Raw genomic sequence first — 14,583 nt, forward strand, 5'->3', positions numbered from 1 at the left:
ATTGAAAAACGCAAGCTAAACACTGTTACTTGTGATCATACCTTTTAAAAGGGCCAATATTTAGAACATTAGCTATATTATTTGAAAGACAACACAAATCAAACTAGTTCCTTTGTATCTCTCCCTCAATGAAAAACATGCTATAGTATTAATAATCTCTGTATTTATGCTACTTACTTTGACTTTATCATTTATTTGAGCTCTGATAATAGGGCCCAAGATTCCAGTTTCCTTGGGACGAGGACTTTCCAGACGTTTTGTGAAGCTGTCATCAGTATATTGCCTAAAAACAGCCTTTTTATACCTTTTACCTATGAGATTGGAGAAGTTGTCCAAGTGTTGTGATTTGTAGTGTCTTAAAAATAAAGGAAAAGAAAAACAATCAACAAAACATGAATTAATAACATCTATTAAAATACAAAATTAGTATTCAAGCCACTGGTAGAAATCTCACTTCTTTGAAAAATATCCAAACCCTAAATTAACCTAATGCTTTTCCCCCCAGATTCTAACCTAAATTATTTAAGAAGAACCTTGGATGGTTACTTGTGTTTCGGTATTACATATGACCAATTAACACCAGACTTTACATTTAATTTAACAGTGTACATACAAGTAAGAAACAAACTGAAGCAGCAGGTACACTTCAAGGTAAAATAGAAATCACTGTCCTCCTTTTTCAAAGGCCTGTGCTCACAGTAGCAAAGATTCCAGGAGAAATAGGAACATAATCCCAGTCAGGCATCATACAGTAAGTAGTGTTATATTGAGGTTTCAAATGTTACAATTGTCAATGCTGAGAAAAAAACTAGAATAAACACTTGGAATTTACACAAAGCAACATGTCTGTTGCCACTTATACTTCAAAAAAGGTTACTAAAAAGGCATAAACTCTGCAATTTTGAACAAAGGAGGAAAAATCAGAGCATTGAGGTGGTTAAGTAAGGCAGTGTGACTGGCAGGAAAGATATAAAAGTTGTTCTGTGCAGCTCAAGAGCACATAAGGGAAGTGGATTATGCCAAAGGAGAATGAGCTGTGCAAACACTGTATTTCTAAGGAGATATATGAAACTATAATACTTACAGAATACGGAATTTGTTTTGTTCTGCTTAAATCCTTAAAGATTCTTATGAATATCAGCTTGTAAAGGCTCCTAAAGGCACAAATAGCACTGGGGAATTGACAGATTGCAAATTTTACCCCACAGTGCACTGATAGCACTGTATACCATGACAACATGTACATTACAGAATTCCTTCTATTAGTCTTAAGTTGAGAAAATGGCCCAATATGCTCACTTATTATGACTTGTACTCCATCTACATTGGTATCATGCAGAAGTCATTTATAGAGAGCTCTTTCTCCTACTCCCTAAACACTTCATTGTACAGAACTTTTAATCTCCAGAAATATTCCCTGCTTCCCTTTCTCTTCCTCTTTAGGATTGTTTATTTCAGCAAACTGATGCTGAAAAGTATTTCAGAAAATAAGCTTCTATGCTACTTTGGACAATTCCTAAGTCATATTGTTATTTTGGACTCCCTGAGAGGCAAAAGAAGGTGTCCACTGTTGGGCCTCTCAGCAAAGAAAGTCACTGACACTGGTGAGAGCCCAGTGAAGGGCCAACATGGTGATCAGGGAGCAAGAGTCCTTGGCATAGAAGCAAAATTCCAGTTTCCTCAGCTATGCAAAGACATAGTTAAGGGAGCATCTTATCTTTAACCTCAACTATCAAATTGACATTATAGAGAAAGCAGAACCACATGTTTCTCAGAGCTGTATGATGAAGAAATGAGACACAATGGACACAAGGTGCAACATGAGAAAGAATGTTTAGATAAAAGGAAAAAATTTTTCACTGTGAAGTTGCAAAGATGCCAAGAGAAGCTGAGGGGTCCCTGTACTTGGAAACAATAAAAATGCAACCACGTAAGATCTAGTGCAACTGGATCCAATTTGCTGTTGTATACCAAGAGGTTCTTTCCAGCCACAATTATCCTGTGATTTCATGTCAACATTCGCTATTATACTGACAAAGTATTATTTTACCTATCAAGGGTGTCTGGAATACTTGGGGCATAATCCCAGGTAACTTCTTCTGCAGCAATATAATACTCCCAGGTTTGGACCACAAGACGTTCTCTGTAGGAGAGACGACTCTTCTTCACCTCTTTGTCCCCACAGTCCCTTACAGTGAGGTAACCGTGCATTCCAACTAATTGAGAGGAAACAGGACCACAGTGATTTCCCATCTGAGGAACTCTTACCATTTCAGCTGGTTTTTACCCCCAAAAGATATCACCAACTCTTACAAGAGAGATTATGTTCTTATTCTTTAAAACAGAATTCTGATCATTGTTGAAAGATATCATTTTTCAAATGATGAACAGAAAATATTTTCCTCACATTTAAGTACCCTTGGCTGAAAGTACTCCGTTTCTCAGGAAACAGGTGTTTTCTTACTAATTTTATAGTGGTGCTTATGTGAACAGTTCACAGAGACTTAGATGTTGGAGTACTGAATCACTGTTGCTCAGTAAAGTTGCAGATAAGAACATCTTTCAGTTCACCCTGCACTTCCAACAGAATGCCCTGTTCTTGGTCAGTTTCTTAGTGAAATGACAAAACAACCTGAAGAAGATTAACTGTACTGTTGCAAAACAGTAGAAGCCATTTGGAACATAGAGAAAGACAGCTTTACAGGTGCCTAATAACTAGATGTTTCCTTGCCTTGCAGGTGCTTTTGGACAAGAGAAGATATAAGCCACCTTCCTTCCTCAGTCACTGTCATGTTGACGGTGGTTGAAGCTCCTCCCACCAAGTTAACAGCAGAAACTCGGTGATGTTTTTGCTCCATGGACTGGCCATTTATATGAATGGAGAAGATTTCTGGCTTAGAACTCATTCCTATCAAGTGCCAGCTAATGTTGTCATACACACAAGCTTCTAAATCTGAAAGAGACACGAGATTAGGGTTCAGAATACAGGCAAAGCATGCAGGTTTCCCAGGCACCCTAGGTTTGAAGTGCATCTTCACTGAAGACATAAAAAAAATTGCTGTGATCGATGTTTGCAACAAGAGGAAGTTTCAGAAGAGTGTAAATGGAACAGATACCAACATATTGTATGTCAGTGGAAGACAGTGTTTAAATCTTACCTGCAAGTGACAAATGAGCTGGTGAAAAAAGGAAAAACACATTCTTTTGGAAAGCTGACCTGTCCTTGCTTGAGGAGTGAGGGGAAAGCAGGACAGGACAGACAAAGAACAAAGGAAGGATCTAAGCTAAAAACTGATGTGGTACCTAGTGACAGTAACTACCCTGGTCCAATATTTCCTTTAAAAAATCCCCACTTAAGACAGCCTTTTGTATTTGCGCAATGGATGGGAGAGAGATATGAAAGTTTTTTCTAGAAGTTTTTTCTTAGGAGAACAACAGAAAAGCACTAGCAACAGAATAGCCCCACTACCATCTTCCCAGTCTTCTCACTTAATTGAGTCTTTTAATGATAACTGACTTTCCACTTTCAGGAAGTTCTGCACCAAGGATGTTCTATATGCTGTAGAACCAACAATTCACTTAATCTAATCACTCTCTCACGCTCAGCTTGTTAAAAAAACCGAGGAGCTTATTAAATATTTTTTTAAGCTAGTAATCCTTTACTTCAAGCAGAATTCTTCTTAGAAGTAACCTCATTGTTCCTATCAGTAATATGGCATACAACTTCCTTTCAGCAGCATAGTTTTTCTTCCAGAATTTAGATGCTCTCAGACATATTCTAAAAAAGGCTGTATCCCATATCTCCACATTCCCATTCCTGTGCATGAAAAGCAACTGAAGGTAATATTCGGTGTTCATAAATGTTAGATTCATTTCACATAAATCTGAACAGTACCTGGTAATGTTCCATCAGCATACCCATTAATTGTATACTTGACTGATGCTGATCTTTGCCAACTCTTGCTTTCATCAAACACACCAAACATCAGTACATATTCCCTGTCAAAATGTTTCTGTGACCCATCCTCATTTAGACTTCCTGTGAAGGAGAAACAACAGGTCTTAATTTGAAGCAGAAATAATACAGATTTCACGTGTGGCTGTTAATGCGTATTTAATGATCTTGTTTTACCTGTTAGCATGTACTGGCTGAGCTTGATCAAAACAAGGCCTTAAGAATGCTCATAATGTGATTTTATTTCTGAAAGTACTTTTGGATTGAGTAACCACAAAATCAGATGTCTGAAGTATTCCAGAGAAGATAAACATGACACAGTGAATTGTCTCAGACAATTTCTGGCAATGTGGTGCAGAGATCACCTTAATGGAGGGGAGTGCCAAACACCTTCATTCACATTCAGGTGCTGCCCTCTCTTATCAGACTGTGAGGCAAGGAGAAGAGTGATGGCAGTCACCAGCATTGTGAACAGCACCTTTTCAAGCACTGAGGTCATCAGCACCTTTAAAAAGCTTAAAACCAACCACTCAGCAAACAACATTTCCAAAGAAAAGACTTCAACAGACACTGCTGTGCTGGATCAGTTACACGAAACTGTCTTGGTTGATTTTGTAATACAGATGCAACTTCTGTCAAGAAGTAGAATTCATTCTGGACATGCCATACAGAACTGATATGATTTTTACTGATTCTTTCTGTAGATCGCTCACATAAAAAATTTTCACTTGCTACTTTTGAAACATAATCTGGTCCCTCTGGATTGCAAGAATTAAAAATTTGCAAACTTGTTGATTATTCTACCTAAGAAAAAAGGCAGTAGAAGAAATTATCTTTAATGTAATTTTTTTATTTATGAGAAGCTACAAAATTCTGTTTTTCTTCACAAAAGAGACCTCAGATCAACAGAGGAATTTATGTACTTGCCATACAAAGAACATTCAGGCAGTGCTTTAACTCAAAAGTCCACTTTTTATAACCTTACCACCTCTTAAATGTGTCAGACCATGGGGAGCTGACCCCAACCAGCAGCCAAACACTCACTCCAATGCCTCCCCATCCCCAACAGGACAGGAGAGAAAACAGGAAGAACAAAAATGAGAAAACTCATGGGTCAATAAAGGTGGTTCAAAGGTGAAGGAAAGAGGGGAAAACAACACAAGCAACACAAACAACACAAGTAACGCAGCAGAAATCATTCATCATCTCCCACAAGCTGACTGATGCCCAGTCAGTCTCTCAAAAACAGTAATCTTGGAAGTCAACATCCCTCGTTCTCCCCACACTGTTACTTCCTCCTCTGCCTCCAGTTTTCATTGCAGAATCATGTTAATGGTAGAAAATAACCCTTTGGCCAATTTATTTCATCTGTCCAGACGGGTCCCCTCCCAACCTCTTGTCCACTCTCAGCCCACTGTTTGGGGAGGGTGAGCAGGAAAAAGAGAAAGCCTTGACACTGTGCAAGCACTGCTCAGCAACAGCTGAAACATGGGTGGGTGTATTATCAATGCTAATAAATCACAAATCCAAAGCACAGCAACATATGAGTTGCTGTGAAGAAACAAAACTCCATGCCAGACAGACTAAATACACAGGCACATTGCACATCTACCAGACACAGTGTCCAGTCAAAAAACTGTGCTCAGAATTCTTAAAAATATACATAGTGAGCTGTTTGCCTTTGTTCTAGTCTGAAAGATACACCCAAATTTTCTTAAAGGTAGTGGTCACACCAGTCCATCTCAAATTAATATCCTACTCAAGTCCAGATGCATGAATTTGAGAAGCCTGAGAAGGAAGTAGTTTCAAAATATTTGCCCAGATTAGCCCAAGCATGCCATAAAATATGCATATACACAGAAACTGAGAGAAAAAAACCCCAAAAAATTAGGAAAATAACAAGTCCTAGACAATGCTAAAAGCACCAATCATAAAAAAAATTCAGGAGGAACATAATTAATACAAATGCCACTCCTTTGAGATTATAAGAGTAGACGTATTCTGCATTAAAATGGTATCTATGGGTGAGGAAATGTCCTTATGCAACCCACACTGCACCAGTGCACTGTTTACTTTCAGGGAAGCTTTGAGGTCCAAGTCCATGCAGTCTGCAGTCTACATAAAATTTTTGACTCAAACTAAATCAAGCTAAATAACTCACAGCACATCCACCACAAGAAGGATATATAATTTGGAAAAACCTTGGATTTAAGGGACCAATAAGTAGTTTAAGTACTTTACACAATGGCACATTGTTTCAACTGTCCCTCAAACCAGGGATATGTATCTAGAAGCTATTTACAAGTGCTACAAACACCACTCCTTATTACTGGAGATGGAATTCAATGGCTCACACTACTGAAATCTGAAGTCTCTGACTACATGTAAAAACAATTTTAGACTTATGATCTGTTCAAATTTGCCATATCTTCAAATGACTAGCAAAAGACACACTGCTCTGCAATTTTAAACCCTTGTTACAAAAGAGAGTGTGTTCCAGTTTCTTGATCAAGACAGCCTGCAAAAGACATTGGGTAAACCAATTATTTCCTGCCTTATTCTCTGAAATGGCCAAACCATTTTAAATGAAGTTTTAAAAAATATTTATTTTAAGGTGGAAAATTAGAGGTCATATATTTAGCAGTTAAGCAACTGAAAATGCAACCAGTATGGACATACATATCTATTTATTAATGTTTTCTGCCCATCCTAAAATTATAGGATAGAATTGCATGAAAACTGGCATTTAAAAACTTTAACATCTAAAAGAATGATGTTAAAAAACATTTGTTTTACTATGCATGTAAAGATGAAAAAAAGAAAATAATATATCTTCTCTCATTATTATCATCTTTGTTAAGAAATGAAAATGTATTACCTTATAGTAGTCTTACATCATTTCATTACCTTTCTTACAGATCAGCAATGCTCCAATCAGACCAGAGTTAAAATCCATTGCCATGTTCTCATGAGAATAGTAAGCATAAGTAAGACAAGGAAGGTCAGCTTCTCTTGGACCAACTTCTTCTGATATATCCCACACATATGTGTAGAGCTGGCCTGGAAGTACAGCATCATCTTGTTTTTCTGCAGGTGATGTTCTGTCATCATATAGGGAGCCTGTCAAGAAGAGAGTGAATAGGGAGGCATGAAGAAAAAGAGCAACTAAAATGCCTAGAATATTTTCCTACAATCAGTTTCAAAAGTTTGGTTTGATCTTACTTATATGATACTTCAGCTTCAAAGAGATAACTCATGATTCCACTCACACGTTGTTCCACCATCCTGTTTCTTACAGATTAAAGATTTACTAGAAGTATCACCAGTGCCAAAAGGTTGGCCTCTTCATCAGTCTGACTAGGGTTAGAATGGGATGAAGCCTCAGCCTCAGCTCACTGATGCTCTGCAGAGAGATGCTGCCCACTCTGTCACCTTTCTAACTGTCTCTCATAAAGCCACTGCATGGGCTGGCACTGCCTTGCTGCCTGAGGCCTTTTGTACACTGCACATACACATATTGAGCAGTAATGGCTCATGAGTGTGCCTGCCATATCCAGTAGATCTGCAATATGATAAAGGGGAGACAGGGAATTGAAATCGGAAGTGCAAAAGGTACATTAATTAATAAAACAGTCAAACAGAACTGCCCATCACTTCCAATGAGATGTTCTGTTCAACTCCATGAGATGTAGTTGCAAAACGCCTTTTGCACCCACACAACAAACAAAGCCTTGCATGAATTTATTTTTAAACTGTGGGTCAGAGCTCTGGCTCAGCACCTAGGGCAGATCAAGCCAAGAAACACGAGCAACCAAACTCACTTTGTGCTGGTACAGACATTTTACTGTCCATTTGGTCATAGTTTATCATCTCTTTTTGCTGGTCTCATGAGGGTGTGGAGCAAAGCACCACAAATGCTGAGTATCAACAGCATGTCAGGAAATTGTGCTCATAACACTCATATTCCTAGTGTTACAATGATAAACAAGAAAAGAACTAACAATGGATGTGAAGTTGCAATCCAGGATCAACAGATATTTGTGTTACACATAGCCTCAAACATTGATCTGGACCCCTCTCAACATTTCATGCAGTTGCCTCCAAGTAAATGAGCAAAACATGTAGTTTTTACAGTATTTACCTTCTTCATTTTTGCTGTAAACTAGGCCCTGAGGATGAATACTGACTGGCTTGTCAGCCATATTTTTAAGGTGAACTACTAAAGTATCTCCCACTTCAGCACGCAGGGTTGGTCCCAGAAGTCCTGTAGTTATTCAAGATAAAGAAAGAGGAAAATATTAATAAAACAGTATGTTCAGTGAAACAAACAATTTTCTCCCCCTTTAGAAAATATTAGCTCTCAAATACAACTTCCAAAATTAAATGCAAAGAATGTAATAACACAGCAATGAAGATTTACCCATAAAAAGGCATCTGGGTACTTAAAGCATGTAGTGCATATTCTGAAATGTTATAAATTATGTATCTGGCAACTAGCACTTAAAAATCATATTCTGAAATGTTATAAATTATGTATCTGGCAACTAGCACTTAAAAATCACAGGAAAATAGTAGATTTAGGTGAAAAAAATGTTTTTTACAGATACAGAAACTTTATCAAAAGATACATCTTAAGGTTCATTGAAAATTTCTAGGTATCTTTAATATACAATTTAATGAAATAGTTTTAGAAGATAAACATTTTATAGTTTAAGAGTTTAGAGAAAGGCATTCAAACACATTATTTTAAGTAGCACTCTGAATGCCACAAGTCACAGAACAAAGAGATCTTTCAATTCCCAAATGTTATCCAAGTAAATAATCAGTTCCACACTGCAAATTTCTTGAGGCATTTCCTGCAAAAGATTTCAAGAGCTTGTATGCCTACTCCCCATGTTGCAAAAATAAGCAATTGAAAAAGCTACTAAGACAACTTTTGGCTTGTTAGTATTTTTTTTGTAAACTATTTTGTGTATATTTAGTTTCAGGCCTTAGGATCCTTCACAAGGAATTCACAGTGTCATTGCTGTGGCTGTTACCATGCATGTGGTAAATCTCATCAGATGCTGAAAACCAAGGAAAAAATTTGGTATGGTGCAACTGATTTGTAGACAGCCACATCCTCTGAAAGCCCAACTTCTCTATGGTCTTAGAAGCCTAATTCCTGCACTGTAGAGACCTCATCCCCTGTGCCTATTTGGTTTAGTGTAAATAATGACACAAAATGAACACAAAAATACAAGCTTGCTTAGGTTGCCACTGGCTTTAAAACAAGAAAAAAATAAAACCACTCAGAACATTTCATTCCTGTTTACCTGAAAATGCATTTGCTGGTTTTTCTTTTTTAAAATCCACTTCATATTCTCTGTAAGAAATTTTCTTAAATACAGGATCTGAATGTTCCAATCTGAAACCAAAAGTTACAAAAAATACTGAAAGGACAAAGGTTCTTAGAGATGCCATTGCTGTTTAACAGATAGCTCAAAAAATGAATCTTGGAAATATATTTAATCACTTGCACATTTTGCTGAAGGCAAAACACACAGTCCAACTCTTTGTAGTGTATTCCCTTCTCCCTCTTATTCTACTGAATTTATGATGTTCCTGAACCAGATCATTTCATACAGGGCATCCAATATCCATACCTAGAACAGTTCACCACTGATTTTACTGGTGGTTTTTATGGGTCCTTTTGATTCTGGGGTAAAGATGCCTTTGTTTTGTCCAAGACACAGAGGAAGATGTCTCAACCATACTTAACCCAGAAAGCATCTGACAAAACACAGTGAAAGAAAACTGAATTTCTGTTTATTTAGCCCTATGTTTGAACTTTAAGACCAACTAGAAGGGTTTTACAACAGCATTAACAGCAAGCTCCTGTCATAGGAAGGACTCTCGAGGCAAGCACAAAGCTGTTCTCTGACAACAACTAAGGATTTCACAGCAAGTTAGAAAATGAGAAACACTGCAAGTGCCCTTAGTCTTGTTAGATAAATAATTTGGCACCCAGGGGACCACACAATGTTTTCTTAGAAAATATTTAGGTAAGCAGAAGGAAATCAGCACATGACACTTATGCAATGGAAATAAGGATGAGAGAAGGCTGAAAGGATAACAGCCCTAAACATTTGTTGGTTGATTTCCTATAGTATGTATGATGACTGAATCCAACAGTAATTCCACTGGTTTTGTTTGCAATGCCCTTTCAGGCACATTTGACAGTGAGGAGCTGATGGGTTGTCAAGCATGGGGAGGGCTGAGCACAGAGAACAGACAGCCCACTTCAGTGACATCCAGAGTCCATAAGGGGGTGATCTCTTTTGGAAGAGATCTCTTGTAAATTCCTCTGCAACTCTCTCTCACCACAGCAGGGTCAGGCAGAAGCAATTGATGTTTCAATTCATTCCCCTCTCCATAAAGTCATTAATAAAATTTTGTTTAACTCTTAAAGGGGAAGGATGGTATCCATAACCTTAATTGACAAGAGTTGTCCTAATGTGGCAACGTTAAAGAGAATATGCATGTAGGACTGTAGAGTAGAAGAGGAAATTTATCAGTGCCAGTTGTACAGTGAGGAGAAATAAAATACCTAGTGCACTAACAGAAATATCACACTACATAAGCAGGTTTAGTTATATAACTCTTAAGAATTGTAGTAGCAACACTGCAAGATCAACAGATAATACATTTTCACTTTGTGCTGAAGTGCCTTATAGATAAATAGCACTTGTACATGGTAACAAACCTCTGCCAAAGTAAGACCAACACTCAGAGATGTTAGGTATCCTTTTCTAGCCTTTATGATTGGAAAGTTAAGGAAATAGTTCAGGAAGAACCCATTTTCCTTTTAGTCTCTCTTCAGTTATTTAGCAATAAAAGCATCAAAGTATCAGAGTCTTACACTGCATTTAGACATTCAGTTTCTAGTGAAATCAGCATGAGTTACTTACTCCAACACCTTTGGGATCCAAGCCATTACCTCTTCCTCAGTGAGTATATTTGTGTTGGGGTGTGTGTTGTTTTGTTTTTTGGGTTTTTTAGCTGGTAGTTTTGTTGGGTTTTGTTTGCTCGCTTGTTTGTTTTGGGTTTTAGTTAAATTTCTGAAAGTTCTACAAAATTCATTAGACCCAACTGGAATGTGACTTGCTCTAAGTACTTAGGCAAGGTAACTTAATAAACATTGCATGTAAAATACTGCTCAGAGATCTTCAGCTGATGTTTTAGACAGTCTTGTGAGACTCTAGTGCATGAAAACACTTCATCCACAATGTGAATTTAACCAAACAGCAGTTGATGCTTACACTGATGTACCCAGTGCAGAAGAGAATAAAGTTCTAAGCAGTAAATTCACATCCACGTCAATACTTAAATGGCATCTGGCTTCGTGTTCCCAAAGTTGAATCCTATTTTCTTCTGTCTTGCCAGTTCAACATTATGCTTATACCAGCTGCATTAAACTTTCAAGGGGTTTTAAAAATCACAGAAACTTTGTTATAATTGAATCTTGGGAAAAAAATTAGTTAGAAAGTCATAAGCTGAACTGGAAGTATATTTTTGATATTATCCTGAAATGCAATACATGTTTAGGAAAAAAATTTAAACTATAAAAAGCAAATCAGCCACCTATATATAAATATACATACATAAAAGCAGCAGTATCCAAAAAAAGTTTTAATGTAGGAGGACAAGTAATTTAAAATCAATTTAAAGGTTTATTTTTTTGTAATTTCACTCCCTAATTTAAACAGAATTCAAAATTACATCCAAGTTCTTTAATCTGTAACATTGCCCTTGCAGTGTTTATAATCCTAAGGACAGTGGTAGTAATAAAAATAACATATTGTATTTTCTTGATTAGTGGATGCAGGTAGACTGGCTAGTGTACAATGCTATCTGAAAAAAATGAAATCAATTTTCTCACTTAATGTAGCAGAGCAACACTTGATATTACAACCTGCACTCATCAGAACTCAGAATGTACATTTCACAAAACTCCTGAACAACTCAGAAACTGTACAGCTAGTTCCAAAGTTCATCTGGTTCTAATTTAAGTGAAAGTGATAGCACCTGGAACATAATTATTCCTTCAGCAAATTCTAAAGTCTGAAAGTTTTTGAAATCTTACCAAACCATGGCTCAACTTAACGTTGCTCAACATCCATGCACCTAAAATAAATATATTAAAAATCCCAAGCAACCAACATTAACCTATGCAAAAATGACACAAGCAAGTCTGGGAGCTTATTTAATAGAAGTGCTCTGAAAACATAAAAATAATTCTATCCACTAATGCAGCAAATAAAAAGGAGCTTTTAATATGTCACCAGCTCTAGTTCATATCATGCTGTTTAAGATCAACCAAGTTCCTCTGAAATCAACAGACAGAGCTCCAAAGTCCTCCTGGGCTCTGCAATTCCACAAGAGATGAGAGACACAAACCACTTTTCAGTCACAAGAGAGGACTAATTTCATCCCAATCCTGTGCTTTGTTACCTGGACTTTTCCTCAGGTTCCGGTTTGTAGGTCCAGCTAGTGATCTGTGCAGCTATATAGTGCTCCCTGACCTTCACAGCTCCGGCCACATGCTGCTCTGAGTCTGGCCACCATGAACCAAGCAGAAGCAAGAGAAAAAGCTGCAAGCAGCGCAGTGTCATGGTAGAGATGCCTGCTGATGCTGCTCTGGAAGACAAGGCAGAAACCACTGCTTTTATTGCTGTTGTTGCTTCTAACTTCCCCTCAGATATGAAATAATTATGATGCAACAGGGTAACATTTGCTTTGCTCAGGTCATTGCTCTTCACCTCCGCCTCCCCTTACTGACAGGGATCCAATAGAGATAAAAAACTGTTTAAACTACCTTCCTTCCCCTCCTCCACACCACCTCTAGCAAGAGACAAGCACCAAGGAGAAGCAGTTTCAGCCCCACTAGGTGGTTGGGTCATTGTGTACTGAAGCAGCAGGATATCAGAGGCAGAATATTATTTAGATTACTTCAATTACAGGATGTTTGACTTGAGTGGTGAGGAAGAAGGGGGGGCATATTTTCTATCTTCTCAGAAAATGGAAACCCAGGACTGATGGAAATTTCCCAGGTAGATGCTACACCTCCTAAGAAATCATTCCCAGGTTAAAAGCAAAATACTGAAGGATTAGGTGTGGGGAATAGAATTGGGTGCAGAGCTAAAATCTAGTTCAGATCACCATGTACTGTGTGCTCATAACAGTAAGGCAGCCGCCGTTCCAAACGTTGCCAGCTTCCGCTTGATTCCCACTACACTCCCAAATACCTCAGGCAATAGGTAACCAATGGGCTTCTCAGTGGCAGCTACCAGGTCAGACTGAAGACTTTTAATCTAGTCTTGACTAGGGTCTGTTGACATTTATCTAATAAGAAATGATTAGGAAAATACCTTTTGATATGATAATTACAAATGTCAAGTGTATTACCAAAAATATTTCCCTGCTTTTGTCAGTGCTAAGAAGTTGGTCAAAACAACAAGTAAATTGTTGATCATGTTTCTCACACACTCAATTACTAGAAAAAGAAAAAATCCTTTTTTTTTTTTTTTGTGGCCAGAAAATGAAAGCAACAGTTTTAATAATGTTTTGCTAATATTTTAATGAAAAAATTACCTAAACCTCCAAATCAAAGTAACTCCACTCCAGAACTAGATAAAAAGGACAACATTTCATTTTAGATTACTTCAAAAGAAAACCTGATCAATTCTAGGTTTGATATATTTTTTAACAGCAGAAAGGCCTAACTGGCAGCTTGGTTAATTCTATCCAAACTACATGGTACCATAAACCCTTAGAAGAGATAGGAAGGGAAGATGGCTGAAAAAAATAAATTGATGAAGACCAACAGCTAAATGCTCGCTACCAAACTTCAGGATCATAAACATAAAACGTGCATAAATATGAAAACAATCGTGCTCACTTAGCACATGACTACCAACATCATGGTATATTTCTTTAAACATATCTTCCTGTGATTCTGTTTAATGAACTAAGTGTCTGCATTTGAAATTTCCATTACAATAATTTTTCTTTTTAACAAAAAGCTAAAATGTTCCAGGCTAAAAATTAATACCCAGATGACGTTATTAACACCCCTTGTTTTGTGTCTGTGAGCTGGGAATCATCCAAACTGACATCAATTGGTTACTTCCCTTTTAGCCATTTTGAGGAATTTGGGAGCTCTATTTTTGAAATTTCTTAGTCAACAGATTATACAGTATCACTCTAAAGGTAAGAATTTCTTTCATAAGTGTGGCTGATCATATTCATAGCTTTAAAAAACAGTATCAAATTGCACTAGACATACTTTCCATTAAGGTACATTGATTACTATTTGTTACCTTTCTTTAACCCTTTATGAACAAGATACCCAACACTGTCTGCTTGCTTATTTCTCCTCTTCTCACATTTTAAGTATCAATGTAAAATTGACCTACCTGAAATCATCTGCATCAGCCTTAGGTTTTTCCTTTTTTCTTCTTTTATTTAAGCTATTCCATCACAATTATGTCCTCTAGGCTTTATGAAGTTTCAGTGCTCTGAAAATCATTATTAATAATCCAAAGATATTGTTCCCTTCTACCTGATCATTAATTTCTAATATCTGC

General features: G+C 37.2%; 1 protein-coding gene across 1 annotated transcript in view; it reads right to left on the reverse strand.

Annotated features, from left to right (window-relative positions):
* F5 (coagulation factor V) overlaps positions 1–12,899 on the reverse strand; it is a 35,026-nt gene extending 22,127 nt beyond the window's left edge. Inside the window, exons 1-9 of the mRNA XM_033053410.1 lie at positions 12,813–12,899; positions 12,449–12,634; positions 9,271–9,362; positions 8,097–8,219; positions 6,863–7,075; positions 3,896–4,039; positions 2,732–2,953; positions 2,051–2,216; positions 178–355 (exon numbers count right to left, since the gene is read on the reverse strand). Of these exons, the coding sequence (XP_032909301.1) occupies positions 178–355; positions 2,051–2,216; positions 2,732–2,953; positions 3,896–4,039; positions 6,863–7,075; positions 8,097–8,219; positions 9,271–9,362; positions 12,449–12,609 (1,299 nt within the window). The 5' untranslated portion in view covers positions 12,610–12,634; positions 12,813–12,899. The remainder of the gene's footprint in view (positions 1–177; positions 356–2,050; positions 2,217–2,731; positions 2,954–3,895; positions 4,040–6,862; positions 7,076–8,096; positions 8,220–9,270; positions 9,363–12,448; positions 12,635–12,812) is intronic.
* Positions 12,900–14,583: the final 1,684 nt, after the last annotated feature.

Source organism: Catharus ustulatus, chromosome 2 (assembly GCF_009819885.2).
Source record: "Catharus ustulatus isolate bCatUst1 chromosome 2, bCatUst1.pri.v2, whole genome shotgun sequence".
Classification (NCBI taxonomy): domain Eukaryota; kingdom Metazoa; phylum Chordata; class Aves; order Passeriformes; family Turdidae; genus Catharus; species Catharus ustulatus.